Genomic DNA, 16,176 nt, shown 5'->3' with positions numbered 1-16,176 from the left:
ATGCTTAGGGTTTTTCTGCTAATAATGAAAGGAGTTTTCATGCAATGGAAACTATATAATTTAATATAAAAAGATTATTTTAAGTAAAAAAACCCAAAAAAACCAAACAAACAAACAAAAAAACCAGATGCTACACTCACCGGGGTCATAGGAGTCCATAAATCCAAATGGACCATAATCTATTGTTATGGACAACAAACTGAAGTTATCTGTATTGCACACACCTACAGTTAAACAGAAAGGAGAAACAAAAGTTAAAACTCCACCTGAACCCCAGTCTCTAGGCATTTTGCTGTGAAACAGGTGCACTGAATTTAGAGAGCTCTCAGGAATCAGACTCTGAAGAATGTCCCCATCCCTGTGCCCCCAGCACATGCCCCACAGCACAGCCAGGCTGCTGCTCCTGCTGCTGTTTTGGGGTAAATCCCACAAATCTGCAGCAGAGCCAGACAGCTCCATGTCCTGAGCACTGTAACAGGCCAGGGCTGGCTGTGGAGGGATCAAATTCAGAGCAGTTAAACTCACACATGGCATCAGCACCCTGTCTTTGTGCACTGCACTGCTGCAACAGCTCTGAGTATTCTTGCTCCCCTATTCTCATCCTGTCAGAGCTGTGTTCGGAGAGATCAGACAGGGTAACTCTGTCACAAAGCCCCTTGTGTGACAGATAAAGCTGTAGGTGAACACATCAGCAGAACAAAATATCAAGGTGACAAATAAAAGCCATTTTAAGTCCATTACTGTAAAGTGTCCCTCCCCTAAAGCCAAAGCCATCTGGCACCTTACCATGTGCAAACCCCACAGACATCCACAAGGAAATGAGATTCGCAGTCTCTGACACGACCGTAGAGAAAAATTCCTGAAATCAAATATATCTTTTACTTCAAGTCCTCTGTATCAAAAACATTGAAATACATAAGCATTTTATTCACTTTAGAAATATGTAATACATTCCATTTTTCAAATTTAAGCATCTGTCAGGACTTGTCATTCCCATTCTAAATTATATGAATGCATAATAACCTTATTCAGCAAAGACTATAGTCAAATAAGTATACACAGATGCCCTTAAAGTAATGAAGAAGTAAAATTTAAAAAAAACAAACCAAAACATACTATTTATACTAGGCAGTGTACTAGAATATACCATTTATACTATATTTACATTAGCAAAAGCACATTTCATCACAACATAACTTATCACTGATAACCTATTTGTAAAAGAACAAAATAGAACAGAAAATGGAAGCTTCACAATAAACATTTCCAAAATGGAAACTGGTAAAAAATGTTCACATTTGACTTTGAGAAAACAAAAAAAATCAAGAAGTACATTTTTACTGCAGAGAATTAACAAACTTTTGCTAATAAAACCTGGAAGCTCACTTCAAATTTTAAAATCTTGTAAAACTTGAAATTGTGAAGATCTTCCTGTAATTTTTGTTCATATGCTTGTGGAAAATAAAAATGACTCTCAAAAAAGACTTACCAGGTATCTATTTGAATCATTCATAGCTATTGATGGAAAATGTTCCTGGATGATAAAGTCTAGCAATCTTCTGTAACAGCAGAAACAGAATTCTTTAAACAAAACTGGTACTTTGGAACTGATCATTAAAAATTCTTGTTTTCAAACAGCAAAATGTTGATCTACAGGTTGCCACAAATAGATATTTTAAAAAATCAATCTGTTTAGACTAAGTCTATTAATCACATTAAGCTCTTCCAAAATTCATAGAGATAAAACCTAAGGTTGTAGCCATAAATAAGACTGGACACATTCTTAAAATTAAAACAGAGAGAGTTAAAATTATCCCCACATTAAATCTTCAGAGTTAAAATTATCCCTGCATTAAATCTCCAGAGCACACCAGGACATGGTTCTGCATGCAGCAATATCCATTTTTTAGGGAAAAAATAAGAGTTTGCATTTCCAAATAAGATTAGAAGGATTAACCATTCTACATCAGAATTCTCACAAAGAAAATGTTCTGACTGAATTCTTATGGAGTAGAGTTACTTCCACAGTAGCTGACTGTTCCCAAAACAGTTCTCCACATTCCTACAAGACAGGCTTAGGGAAATGGGATACATGCATTGAAATTTGCAGGGCCTGTCACAGAAAACTGAGAAATGTAGGAACTCACACTTTCAACTTACAAATCTTTTCGAAACAACTCCTCCCTAGTGCTTAGTTACCAGAAGTACCTAGGTATAAAACTTTCCTCATTTTGTAAGATCCAGGCTTTTACACATCTCAAGGGTTTTACCTTTGGGAGGTAAGATCTTTGGTATGCCTGTATAAAAATAGCAGATTACCTTTCTGAATTATGTAATCTCACTTCCTAAATAATTGATGTCTAAATTCCAACTGTATACATGAATTCTAATGTAAGTTGATGCTTGAGAAAACTATTTCAGTTACTGTGAAGATTCAATTCAAACCTTAGTAAGTCCAGTTCCCCAGAGTGAGCCAAGATTTCCAAGGATCCTATCCGAAACCACGACTTGGCAACTCGTAGCACTATTGCACCTTAAATATAAAGACAAGAGTGTTTAAATGGAAACAGAGCATCAGCAAAATAAAACAGTTCCATAGCAAAAGCCACCATGTGTTGTTTCTATAGACACAAAGTTTGTATACACACAGTTCAAATGGTATTTTTGCAAGTATGCCTAACACATAACAGATGAATATGTGTAACATAATTTTACTACACATGCATTTTAATGATAAAGCTTGATTTGCTATACCAGCAAGCACAGGCAAAATTCTGTTATTGTATTAATACTAGAATCACTCCAGAAATGCCAGCCTCAAAGAAAGAACACAAACAGATTTGTCCCCATGCTGTGCCATCTCTCTCTTTTTCAGAGCAGGTGTAGATGATACAGCAATGATATAGCCACAACAGCATTCCATGCATCCTGGTAGTGCTATCACAACAATGGAAAGCTTCCCTAGATTTCAATATCATTTTTGTAATGGGAAATCAAAATCAAAATTATATTCTTTCAATACATATGCCACAATCATAGAGGACCAGTTCAGAGGGCTTTCTTCAACCAAGATATATTTCAGATTGATTTTCTCAGGAGGGGTTTTATATCTTAATAAATTAAATTAAGCCAATTCGTTACTTTTTATTACACATTTTTTCATGGAAAATTAAGTTACAATGTTGTAATATTTTAAAATATGTTCATTACCTCTTTCTTTCTTAATATTTCCATTGTAAAACTGGTCTCTCCACACATCATCATCACTTACAACTAAGCTGCAGCAAACAAGAAATGAATGTTAAAAATTATCTCAGCAAAAGTAATTAATATTGAAGATCAAAGTGATATTTTATATAAATTCATTTTCTTCATAAGAAGAAAGATGGTTTTGGTGGCATAACTTTTATTTACAAATGACACAGGCAAAAAAGATCCTGAGGCTTAACAAGACTTTTCTTGGAAGATGGCTGCTGTCAAAAAGAGCAGTGACAGATTAGTGTGATTGTAACATTAACTAAGTCCCAGTTTCCCTGGGGACAACATGGAAATTATGAGGAGAGAGAAATTAGAAACCAAATTGCTGCATCAGATGGAGGTTGCCCTTGACATGAGCCAAAATTATGTCAGAAACTTCAGGGACAAGTCTGTGACCCTTAGCAATCACTGCTACTGGTACTTGGATTTTTAAAACCAATCTCTTCCTTTCATTTGCCTTAAAATTCTGCACATCCTATAAATTTTCATGTTTATCCAAATATTGAGGTTTGTGAGACTTCAGTAAAACTTGCTTTAAAATATTTCACAACTTGCATTAATTTGTTTAAATAAAATATGTAATTTCCTTGTATTTCCTGTTCTGTCAGGAAAAATCAATCCTCACAAACTCACAATCCTCACAAAAAAGGGCATCATGTTCCTCTAAGGTTAACAAGTAGGATGTTTTCTCTCCAAAACAACTGGGATTACTCTGACAATCCAGTTTGGTGCCATCTTCCCAAAAAGATTTTATCCCCTCAATAGGCACAGAAGACTCCTTGTTCAAGACTCCGGCTGGAGGATAATTTAGCTCACTTTGTATAATTCTTTGTATAATTCTTCTTTATCTTTGCTTTTTAACTGGAAAATATTCTTTACTCAGGAGAGACATGGACCTATTGGAGTGGGTCTGGAAATGACCAGAGCTGGAACAACTCTTCTGTGAGGACAGACTGAGAGCTGGGGCTGTTCATGGGGAGTAAAGGGAGACCTTACAGCCCCTTCCAGGCCCCAAAGGAGCCTACAAGAACTGGACAGGTACCCTTTACCAGGGCCCCTAGCAATAGGACAAGGAGGAATGGCTGCAATCTGAAAGAGGGCAGGTTTAGATCAGATATTAGGAAGAAGCTTTTTACTCAGAGGGTGGTGAGACACTGAACAGGTTGCCCCAGAAAGGCACCATCCATGGAAATATTCAAGGTCAGGTTGGATGGGAATTTGAGCAACCTGATCTAGAGAAGATGTCCCTGCTCATTGAGGGAGAGTTGGACTAGACCAGTAGAAGTCTCTTCCAACCCAAATTACGATTCCATGATTCAAAATATAGTTGGGTGGCACTGCTATCTGATATTTAATGCAGCTATTTATATCTGCTATTAGGTAGTTGAAGACAGCAGAGAAGACAGAACCAAACTTTTCTTCGAGGTACACAGCAAAGAACAAGAGACAAACCTATTATTCCATTCATAAATATGACTGAAGACAGCCACAGTGTTAATTCTCAAGAGTATAATTTTGGAAGCACACTAGATTCTGGTTTTACATACTTGAGCATTGAAATTTTAGAAAGAATTTGGCTGAACCAAAAATGTGGGAAATCCATATAAACAAAAATATGTACAAAAAGGTAATGAAAAGAAATAGCATGAAGTCTTACCTAGTGCAGTTGCTTGCAACAGTAACTGTGGGTTTGAAACTAAATTATTGTTTTGTATTCAGTATTTTTAAAGATACCTAGTAGCTATTCAAGCTGAACGTTCTGCTAACTGCAAAGAACAGGCAGTGAATTATTTCAGGAGGGGGACAATATACAGAAATCAATCTGCTCCTTTTATTGGAGCTGTACTGATACAAGTAGAATTAGAGTGTTTTGGTTTTTTCTTTTAATACTCATTTGGAACCAATTAGTTTTCTGTAGGATTAAGTACAAAAAGCTCTGAGCTAAATGAGATGGAAGAAGAAAATCTTAATCCTTCAAGAGAAAACAATAAAACTTAGAAACAGAGAAGGAACCTCAAGCACCTACAAAATACTCTGTGCAGCTGAGCAATAGGGGACAGAAGGCACAAAAGTTGTGCTACTAAACTTTACTGTTTTGGACAGACCTCTGCCAGAAAGGTTGTTTCCTTTTAACTGTGTAGCTCTTAGCAGGCTCTCTGCAAAATTCGTACAGAATACCAGCACTTCTACTGCAGATAAAAAATCCATGGAGGCCTCAACATTTAGTTAGCATGGACGTGCAACACTTGAGAGCCGGCCAGGTAGCTGAGCAGCCACACATTCCCACCAGAAAAGTATCTCTCCAATGGTCCCTGCAGTTGGTAAGTACTGTAAGGCAGCAGCAGACCAGCTGTACACTCACCCACAGGAAACAGAGCACCGAAATTGCTCCCACAGCAAAGAAGCTGGAACAGCACTCACAGAAGGAAGGAAGGAAGGAAGTGTCGGAAGGAAGGAAGGAAGTGTCGGAAGGAAGGAAGGAAGTGTCGGAAGGAAGTGTCGGAAGGAAGTGTCGGAAGGAAGTGTCGGAAGGAAGTGTCGGAAGGAAGGAAGTGTCGGAAGGAAGTGTCGGAAGGAAGTGTCGGAAGGAAGTGTCGGAAGGAAGGAAGTGTCGGAAGGAAGTGTCGGAAGGAAGTGTCGGAAGGAAGGAAGGAAGTGTCGGAAGGAAGTGTCGGAAGGAAGTGTTGGAAGGAAGTGTCGGAAGGAAGTGTCGGAAGGAAGTGTCGGAAGGAAGTGTCGGAAGGAAGTGTCGGAAGGAAGTGTCGGAAGGAAGTGTCGGAAGGAAGGAAGGAAGGAAGGAAGGAAGGAAGGAAGGAAGGAAGGAAGGAAGGAAGGAAGGAAGGAAGGAAGGAAGGAAGGAAGGAAGGAAGGAAGGAAGGAAGGAAGGAAGGAAGGAAGGAAGGAAGGAAGGAAGGAAGGAAGGAAGGAAGGAAGGAAGGAAGGAAGGAAGGAAGGAAGGAAGGCTGATATCCCTCCCTACCTGGCTCTCACTTAAGGGCTTGACTTTACACTCCCAGTGCTCTGCCTGCTGTTCTGCATGAACATCAAGTCCCATGCAAGTAAAGCCACTCAAAACTGAGCCAATGCATATTGGCTCACTCTTTTGACTTAATGTGCAACACTGCTCCCTGGTAGCCTCAGTGTGTGACTAAAATGGCACTGTATGAAGTGTTCTGTATCTGGCAGTATAGTCATAAACTGGAGCACCCCATTGGGAACACAGTACTTAAAATTAATAGAGCAAACCAACCTGCTGGGTGTTCTGGGATAAGCCATAAGGTTTTTCCTCCCACTTCTGCCAAGACTTGACAAGACCTCTGTTAAGTGCATCCCACCAGCCCCAGTACAACAGCTCCCCATCGGGAAGAATATGGCTGTCAGCTGGGGTTTTTCCAAATTAAGTCTTGCAAACAGTCTGCAGAGCTTGTACAACAGTCAAGGGAGCCAGGCATTTAACCAATCTGCCAGCAGAGAGCTAAAGCACACTGTGTGCTCAGTAGAATTCGTGCACAGAAAAGGGGTAATTTCATACTGGTTTTGCACTGAACAATTTGTTGAGACGACAGCAAAGAGAGGCTCTAACCTGCCAAATGATTTCCTGATGATATTCAGACAGATTTAAAGTTCTGCATTAACAGCCAACAGCAAAGAGTCTCAAGTTGAAGTCAGTGAATAAACCATCAAAAATGTCATTTACAAACACTGCACTTCAACAGAGCAAATGAGTTAGAACTAATGCTAAAGAGATTTGCAGACACTTTGCAAATACAGACACCTAGCCATGTGGCAGCTGAGTACAGGCCTTTTCTGCAGAACATTTGCTTTCTCTAAAGCCTGAAACACTGCAGTACAGACTTCAGACTACTTGGAACACAAAATGAACTTGGTATTTTAAATGTGATCATCTGAAAATATTCAGTTACTTGATTCTGAGAAAATCATCCAAATGAATGAATGTGTTAGTCTCCTGTGGTTCACACAGAATTAGTTTTAAAATTTTTTTACAAACTCTCTCTCTGCTGAAGGGGTGTTTGCATAGACAAAAAAATGAGAGTAATTGCCTACATTCAGTTCTACATTCAGTCAATATTAATATTTGTTCACATGACTGACAATTCTCCCCAACAATCTTAAAAATGACAGTACAAAAATAGCCCCTTTCCACATTTTCCTAGTTGGCTAGATTCTAGAATTTGAATTGACTTTACAGAAATGAGTCTTTATTACACCGAAGTTAAGTTGTATTTCTAGAATCCAGCAAACCATGTGATGCAATTAATTGCTGTATTTTATTATTATTGGAAAGTTTTATCCAAAAATCTGTAGACAATATATTTTGTTTTGATTGTGTACATATGAAGAGATCTTTCATCTTGGGAACTAACTGCCCTGCTTTATTGACATTCAGTGAAACTCAGTCACAAAATTACCTGTAAATTAGTATACTCTGAACAAAGGAAAGAAAAATACCTAGCAGCTCTGCTTGTGGGAATTCCAAGATGGTGCATGGCCTCACTACATAAAAACTCTCGAACAGAAGAGCGAAGCACAGCTCTCCCATCACCATTCCTATGGAGAGCAGAGAAATAAGGACCGGGTCATAAAATCAAAGCAAATTTCAACAAGAAAACATTCAGTTTTAGCGTACACAGAATAACTGCAACTAACCTGGAGTATGGGGTCTTTCCTGAGCCTTTTAACTGCAGTTCCCACTTCTCACCATGCCTGCAAAAATACCATTGGTGTTTCTAACAATAGATCTCAGGTTAACAATGAGTCAGCTAGACTGAACACAGAGTTCAATCAGACACTCAAAAAAAAGTCACACCTGTTTGTATATACTCCGATCAAGTGGGCTCTTCCATCCCCCAGCTGACCTGCCCAGCTACCAAACTGACAAAAATTAAAATCAAGTTATTGTTCTCTATCATTTATAGAAGTTATAACTGAAACAATACAGATTAAATCTAGGTCCTCACAAAAGACACATTTGCTCACATTAAAATGTTGAACCCTAAAGCTGTACTTCCATACTCACTCCAAAAATGAATCAGAAAACCACAGTAACACCAGTAATCCTCTTTTTTTTTTAACCTTCCAGCTACAACGTACAGCTACAGACCTGTCTTTTGTATAATGAGCCTTTAAACCCACATGGCTTGCTTTGGTTTTCTTTAATTGGAAATTACAAGTCAAATTCTAGCATTCTTCTCCATGAATAATCATAGCCATTTCAATGGAACTTGAACCTTAGTAATCATGGTGTTGCAGTGAGGCTCTGTCCTTCTCCACTCCTCTGAGCTATTAGTATTAGATACTAATAGTTGGCCAGATTGCTGGGGTGCTAAGCAGACTCAGCAGCTAATGAAAGTTAAAAACATAATTTGCTTCAGGCATAAACAAAAGCAGAACAAGTAAACAGGGTACAGTGGAAGGATATTATAGTTCTTTTCCACCTGCAGCCCATTATGAAGAACAAGTTTGCAATCAAAGTGTTAGTAAGTGTTCATGTACTCACAGACATTCACTCATGTACTCACAGGTATTATCCAGGTGTAATTCACAAAGACCCACACAATTCCACCGGGAGGAACGAGTGCCATACTTACCTGGTGACCCCCATACCTATGGGCCAGTGGAACAGACCCAAATATCACTTTGCCACCACTGACAAACTCCAGAAAATCAGATGATCCTTTGACAGATATATCAAGATCCAAAATATTTTCAAGAACATCCTGGAGAAAAAAAAATAATACTTGAATATGATCAAATTGTCAGTGGTAATGAACATGTTTTCTACAGATTTCATCATTAAAAGACATCTCACAATATGTTTTAAATGCTCTGTTTGTTTAAAGTATTTATTGAAAAGATATTTCAGGATAAACAACATATGAATATTAAAATATACTTTAGTACATGTATTATTAATTTCTACTAGTTAGAGAGGAATAAAAAAACAATAGCCAACCTTTGAAACAGCTACAAGACGAACTCTAGATTTAAAAGGTGTAGGATAGACAACGGAAAAAATGCAATTTCTCACATTACGGACATAATTTTCTTGGATCACATCAACTGGAAAAGGATCTGTAAACATGAAACAGACAATAAATGCTGCATAAAAAATAATTAATCATATTATTCTTAATATGCTTCCTCTTAAATTCAGCTAAAATGCTTTAAAAACAATTAAAACTTATAATATTACAACTTTACCTATATATACTAAGCCTTTATGAAAAGCAAGCCCAAATAAATTTAGGATTTTATTGTTTGGAATTTCTGAAAAGGACTGATTTAAAGAATCTATCAGGACATTCTAGTTTTAAGATCTAAATCATTTCTAAGAATAGATTGAATAGACTGTGACTGGAACAGTCTCTGGGCAGTTTGGTGTGACACTCAGTTATAGACCCTAACAGATATCTGCAGGAGATAGAGAAGTTCAGCTTTCTCCACAGCTGAACAATGCAGTGCAACAAATTTAAGTCACTGTGCACCAGCAACGGCTGTGTACATTCCATATGCAGCAATGATCACCACACAACCCAAGAAAACAGATGAATCTTTTCTGAGTAATGTAAACAGTGAATAAATGGGTGAGAAGATGTAGCTCTTGCTGTAGCATACATGTGTACTCAGAAGCTGTGCTTCATTCTTCCTTCAGACCTACTCTATGCCCTTTTCCATGGTAACAGAGGACAAATATTGTTTTAAACCAGCGTGGTTTACCATCTTTATGGACTTTTGCTTGCAACAATCTTACAATTCCACATTAATTATAAAATTTCAGTACCTCATAGACACTGTTTTGTAAAAATTTTAAGTTAGCTAACATCTTTGGAGCCTTGCTGCTAGCCGTGTTTCTCACTGCCTCTAATGACAGATCTTCTTATAGCCAGCTGCCACAAGATTAATCACTGATGATTATTTCTTAATGCTCATAAGTAATTGCATCACCTGATGAAATTAGTTCTGTAATGTTATCATATCAATTAGCTCATTTTGTATGCCCGAGAGCTGGGAGAGCTAGAATGCTTTGTGTACTTCCAGAGATGTGTCAGGTTATCAACTCTGCCTTAACACATAACTGGGACCGGGGGGGTGGGGAAAGCTCCTTATGACCAATCTAGTTTTAACTTTAAAATTATATTTGACTGTGTGTATCAGGTCTTAGTTATTGCTTCAGGAGCTGCTACAACTCAACAAGCAAAATCGCCGGGCAGGACGCAGTAGTACAGAGCCCCGGGACATGGCACGGCAGGAGCACAGAGCCCGGGACCGGGCAGGGCAGGAGTACAGGGCCCCGGGACCGGGCAGGACAGGTGTACAGACCGCGGGACCGGGCAGGACAGGTGTACAGAGCCCGGGACCGGGCAGGACAGTGGTACAGAGCCCCGGGACCGGGCAGGGCAAGAGTGCGCAGCCCCGGGACCGGGCAGGCCGTACCTAGGAGGCTGTCGGAGGACAGGGCCCAGGTGCAGAGCTCCGCCGCCCGGCGCCGCGGGCACTGACCCGGCTGAGGGCGGGAGGCGTTCGGGGCCGGGCAGAGCCCGCGGGAGCCGCACAGCGCGGCCACACAGCTCCAGGCGAGGCAGGCAGGCAGCCAGGGCCGCCACCACATGTCCGCAGACCTCGCTTTCCAGAGCCGCCCACGAACCCGGCCTCAGGTCTCCCGCCCCCAAAGAGGGCGTTGGGGTGCCCGCCCGGCACCGGGCCGGAGGGCGGTGGCGGCGCGGGGCTTCCGCGTCCGGGTCGCGGCGGTGCCGGGAGGCGGTGCTGGTGCGGCGGGGCTGGGGGACACCATGGCCTTGCGGTGGTGGTGGCGGAGCGGCTCGTGGTGCCGCCGGGCTCCGCCGCTGGGCTCCGTGCCGAGCCCCGGCCCCCGCGTCCCGCCGGCCCACAGCGCGGCGGTGAGTGCGGCGGCGCCGGGCGGGCGCGGAATGAATGGGGCGGGGGGCGCCGGGCCGGGCGGGCACCCGCGGCCGCCGCTCCTTCGGCGTCCCGCAGCCTCCGCCCGGGAAGCGCCACGGCCCGGGGGTGGTTCTCTGCCGGGGGGTCCTTGCTGGGGGCAGGAGCGCGCTCGGTGCAAGGTTAAATTCCGGATTAGGGGTTTTCAGCGCTGGCCAGTCTGTGAGCCTCTCGGAGCCGGCCCTAGGTGGGAGCAGGGGAAGCGGTTCTCATTATGTGAGATTTTGAAGGCATTTGTGTGTGTTAGCTTTGTGAGCGGTAACGGGGCCAGTTCGCTCACTGCCTTCTCAGTGAGCTTCTTCACAAGGCCAGGCTGCTGCTCTGAGCCTCGCTGAGGTGCTCTGGCTGTCCTGACTCAGGGACAGTGCTCTGGCGAGCGCGTCCAGCATCCCGCAGCAGCCGCTGTTCCAGGGTCAAGCGGCAGTGTGAGGGAGGGACGGAGTCTCTGGGTGCCCGCGCTGAAGGATCAGCTATTTTTAGCGATAGAACGCGGTGAGAGGTTCTAGAGAGCGACTTGGGAATGTCTCAGCCCTAGGGCCGGACACTGAAGTCAGACAGCAGTGGGTTGCAGATCTGTGATAAGCTTGAGCTCCTTGCCTTGTCTCCTTGCACGGCCTTGTGTAAGCACGGAGGATGGAGGAGTGCCCTTGAGCCTTTACAGGGCTTTTGTTTGTCTCCCACTGTCCAAGGAGAGAGAGGCTTTACTTTAATCCACGTCTGAGGAGACGCTGAGGCACGGGGAGCAGGAGCAGGTCTCCTTGAGCATTTCTGTGTGAGTTTTTCCAGAGGCGGTTGGGCGAACACGTGGATTGCAGTGATTTTAGGTTGGCTCAGCCCAGCATTGGGCAGGGCTCGGTACATCCTGGCAGCATTCCCAGGAGCAGAGTAAAATCTGTAAAAGCTGTACTTCCTTCCTCAGCCTGTTTCTGCTGGAATCTTGTACCTGGGAGAGTGCCTTCCTTCCCCCATGCTCCTGAGCTCTGCCTGCAGGGAGGGATCCTTGGAGAGATTGCTGCATTTGGAAGTCAGGTTCTGGATATTTAGCAGGGAAGATGGGCAGCTGTAAATTATGAACATCAGGCGGAATTGAAATTGCTTCAGAGAAAACAAGGATGTGGTTTTCTGTTAGTGTACTGAAACAGCTCGTGCTTTTCTCTATGCTTTGATTGGTGCCAGGCAGGAAATATTTAAAAATTGCACCTTGCTCAAGTGCAAAAGCAAGGTTTTATTGGAGCAGCTTTGGTCATTTAAGTGATAAGCCTCCTGGGCTGGGCCTGCGAGGGGAGAAAGTCCAAGGCTGTGGAGCAGACGAGTCAGGTCAGTGTGCCGGGTGAAGGGTGCACTCGGGTCTCACGTGGTGTGGAAGGGGTTATGAGACTCCCTTTGCTGCTGGGTTGTTAAAATGGAGAAATAGAGCAATGGTGATGAGTACATTTTTTTTTTTGTAGTCAAATGTTTTCTGGCAGTTTAAAGTTCTGATAAACTGTCCCTGGTTTTATTTTTTGCAGATGTGTCACATTACCCAAAGAAGTTCAACTTTCTCGTTTCCAAAAATATGTAGTATATTTTGGCGGTAAGTTGGAGATTCACATTGCTGTGCAGTGGGTGAGGACAGAGTTATTGGGTGAACTGGGCAGTTACACCTCTGAGCTGTAAACTTTGAAAATAAGGTTATTTACTCCAGTATAGACTGCTGCTGTAGGGCTGAGTCTGAATCTCAGTCATCTATCCTGGAGAGTAACAGGCAAAGCAAGAATGTTGCAAGAAAATACATAGGGTTCACTTTGGGAAAGGAAACATTAGAAGAAGAAGAAACTTCAAATCCAGGAAACAAACAAACAAATCTCCTAAGCTAAATACATCTTAATGCATCCAGGTGGAGCTTTCATCCTTTTCTCATGAACTTTCCTAGCACCATCACGCTACCTGGAAGTATTGATTTAATTTATTATGTAGCTGGGTATACAAAGGAAAAAATATCAAATCTAAGTCAGGAATATTTTTTCAGGAGTTGACCTGAGAGGGAAGAAAGTAACAGAACAGTTGGGTTTCCAGAAGTGAGGGCTCTATCTCCAAATGTAGGCTACACTATCCATAGTGTATTCAAAAGGAATAGATGGAGAGCAAGGTGGTGTTCTGTGTCTCAGAATATCTGGGGTCTCTTAAGGGCAGAGTGTGTGTGTGTTTGCCAAATGCACTTTGCCAGGTCCCAAAGCTTTATGATCATCAATACACAGCTCTTCTGTCCTTGCATCTTTACTGTCTGAAAAGGAGTGTTTTGATGTCTTCATATATTTTAGCCATTTGGTTAAATGGGGTGTGATGGGAGAGGGAGAGAAAGAAACCCTTTCAGATGTTTCTGTATGGGGAATCAGGGGAGCATGACTTCTAACAAGCCTACTCTTGAAAAACACTGTCCCCAGGTTTCATCATGCAAGTACATCCCACTGGTGCAGCTGCAGTAAGACAATTAGTGATGAAAAATACCAAGACCCTTTTCAACTTGGTAGAAAAGACTTGAAGAATCTCTATGAAGACATTAAAAAGGTATGGGATTTTGGTGACTATGGTGGCATGTCATGATGATTGTTTTTAATAGCAGCCATCAGTTTGGATATTTATTGAAGTAATGTTATTTGTGTTTATGAACTGCTGTCTGCAACTTAAACTGAAGGCAAATGGAGCATTTCTCATATTTTATGGAACCAGAATGCAATTGTTTTTTCTGATTTGCAGCACTGGAATGCATCATTTACATTTCAGATTACTCATAGTAATTTTAAAAATAACTCAAGCTTACACTGGGTGGAATGAATGTAAGCAATAACCTTATACATGCATACTGTTTTATTTACACTAAGCAGACTGACTTTGTGACTTCTATGCTGAAATGCTCTTGTCCTTTTTATAGGAATTGCTGGTGTCTGCAGCAGAACTTAAGGAAATGTGTGATTATTACTTTGATGGGAAGGGAAAGGCCTTTCGACCAATGATTGTGGTGCTAATGGCTCGGGCTTGCAACATTCACCATAATAATTCCAAGTGAGTTGGTCACTTTCAGATATGCACATCATGCTCGAAAGTTATCATTCTTGTGTCTCTGAAAAATACTTTATGAAAATAAAATGCTCCTCAGGAAAACCTGAATGCAAGTTCCATCTTGAAGCTGTATTTTTGTAGTTGTCAGTGCAAAAGGAACTGCTGGGTTTACTACATATTTCCATGTGTTAAATTGTGGACTATACTGTGCTTGTAAGCAGGGTGGATAAATAATGTTGCTGAATTACTATATTTGTAAGGCTTTTAGTCAATTCTACCTTCTTGCATAAATGCTTTATTAGAACCTTTAATACTCTTTGAAACTATGTAAACTTCATTAAGTATTTTCATTTGTAACCACTCCTGTTCCTATTAAACTCTGGTCACAGGTGAGAAGTTTGCTGTGATAAGTTTGCTGTGAGATTTTTTTAGTAATTGTGCAGAAAAGCTATTAAAGAGCTGGTATGATTATATTCAAAGCTGTGAGATTTTGAAAACAGTAAGAGGTTTTTTTTTCCCACCCTCTAGTAGCAAGTTTCTACACTTTGTGTAAGATTCTAAGCTAATTAGTCTGGTGTAATCCTTATGATCTCCAAGTTACTTGAAAGCAGTTTTAACTGAGCAGATCATGCTTGGCCTGTATTCTCTGTCACTCCTGAGTCTGGCTCGTTGCAGATGCTTCACTCCACACCTTCCTGTCAGCTGCTATGTTTGCATTTTGAGGAAAGATGTTGGCTGGAGTGTTCTCCAGTTGCCTTCCAGCTATGCTTCCAGTCTTGCCTTGTATAGAATTCCAAGTAGATGATCTTTGGTCCCTTTCCAGAAATGTTTCTAGACTAATTTGTCGGTTTTAAGGGATTTCTCTGAGCTCTTGCACCGTTTTCTCTCTGTAGGACTAGTTTAATGCCTTGTTGGACTTGATTACTTCTCAGAGCATGGCATGTATTTTGTTGCATGGATAGCACCTCCCCCTGTAGCCCCTACTATGTGAATGTAATTATGAAGGAGAAAGCAAAACTGAGCTGGCAGTGTCCTTTCCTCTGTGTGCCCGTTCCTCTTGTTTTAGGAAAAGTCATCCAGGATTAATGAACTTTGCCTCAGCCAGATTCTGTTGTCAGTTCAGGACTGCTTCTTGTCATTGACTCTGAGATAGCAAAAGGAACAATATTGGTTGTGCAAATCCTCAGGGATACCTTTTGCCACAGACTGGCTTAATATTTTCATGGGTGATCTTGACATGAAAAACAGGAGTGTGAGGAGGGCACTTTTTGATGGCAGAGTCATTCTTGATGATCATCCATCTGTGGTGAAATGTAAGGAAGTACAGCAAACCAAAACTTTCTGCTTGAGCTTGTAGGGTCTCAGATGTCCCATTAGGGCATAACCCCAGTGTGGTTTGCAACCACCTTTGTTATGAAAAGCCTCAAAGATACCCTAGCATGCATCAGCCATCCAGGTCAGCTACAGGAGTGTATATCACACTTCCTGAGATCATCAGCCTGCCTGATCCCTGTGCTCAAAATAAGTGAAGTCCAGCTGGCTTCAGGGGTGGATTGCAAGGATAATCATGAAGATTGAAGACTTGTGGTCTACAAATTTATCAGGAACAGAGTGAAAGACCTACTTAAAACAAAGCATTATGTTTCTAAGAGAATGGAAATTTAGGAGGAGATTTAACAACAGGGACAGTGAGTTTTTGGAGCATCTTTGGAATGAAAATAATGGTAAAAATAGTTTTATCTCATTATAGTGTGTAGCATGAAAAGCTTATGAACAAAGTCATGTGTGCAGTACTGAGAAGGCTGGAACTGATGTCATACAGTGTGGGAGTAGAGCAGTGAATCAAAGAGAGGTAGCAGTAGAAAGACTGAATTTGCCTGTATGCTCAAAGTGTATTTGCTG

General features: G+C 41.6%; 2 protein-coding genes across 3 annotated transcripts in view; one reads left to right on the top strand and one right to left on the bottom strand.

The window, feature by feature from the left end:
• The window catches only part of LOC134414631 (protein adenylyltransferase SelO-like), a 24,877-nt gene extending 13,930 nt beyond the window's left edge, over nt 1-10,947 (bottom strand). The window contains exons 1-11 of one of the 2 annotated variants that reach the window (XM_063149517.1): nt 10,714-10,947; nt 9,233-9,351; nt 8,868-8,996; nt 8,087-8,151; nt 7,927-7,983; nt 7,729-7,827; nt 3,211-3,278; nt 2,446-2,533; nt 1,490-1,559; nt 787-859; nt 141-224 (exon numbers count right to left, since the gene is read on the bottom strand). In XM_063149517.1, coding sequence (XP_063005587.1) covers nt 141-224; nt 787-859; nt 1,490-1,559; nt 2,446-2,533; nt 3,211-3,278; nt 7,729-7,827; nt 7,927-7,983; nt 8,087-8,151; nt 8,868-8,996; nt 9,233-9,351; nt 10,714-10,888 — 1,027 coding nt within the window. In that variant the 5' untranslated portion in view covers nt 10,889-10,947. The remainder of the gene's footprint in view (nt 1-140; nt 225-786; nt 860-1,489; nt 1,560-2,445; nt 2,534-3,210; nt 3,279-7,728; nt 7,828-7,926; nt 7,984-8,086; nt 8,152-8,867; nt 8,997-9,232; nt 9,352-10,713) is intronic. The other variant, XM_063149507.1, reaches the window with a different exon arrangement.
• The window catches only part of PDSS1 (decaprenyl diphosphate synthase subunit 1), a 22,202-nt gene continuing 16,897 nt past the window's right edge, over nt 10,872-16,176 (top strand). Inside the window, exons 1-4 of the mRNA XM_063149631.1 lie at nt 10,872-11,177; nt 12,744-12,808; nt 13,659-13,782; nt 14,147-14,277. Of these exons, the coding sequence (XP_063005701.1) occupies nt 10,887-11,177; nt 12,744-12,808; nt 13,659-13,782; nt 14,147-14,277 (611 nt within the window). The 5' untranslated portion in view covers nt 10,872-10,886. The remainder of the gene's footprint in view (nt 11,178-12,743; nt 12,809-13,658; nt 13,783-14,146; nt 14,278-16,176) is intronic.

This window comes from Melospiza melodia, chromosome 1 (assembly GCF_035770615.1).
Source record: "Melospiza melodia melodia isolate bMelMel2 chromosome 1, bMelMel2.pri, whole genome shotgun sequence".
In the NCBI taxonomy this organism is placed as follows: domain Eukaryota; kingdom Metazoa; phylum Chordata; class Aves; order Passeriformes; family Passerellidae; genus Melospiza; species Melospiza melodia.
The sequence above is the reverse complement of the archived record's forward strand: the minus strand, read 5'-3'. Positions and strand labels throughout refer to the sequence as shown.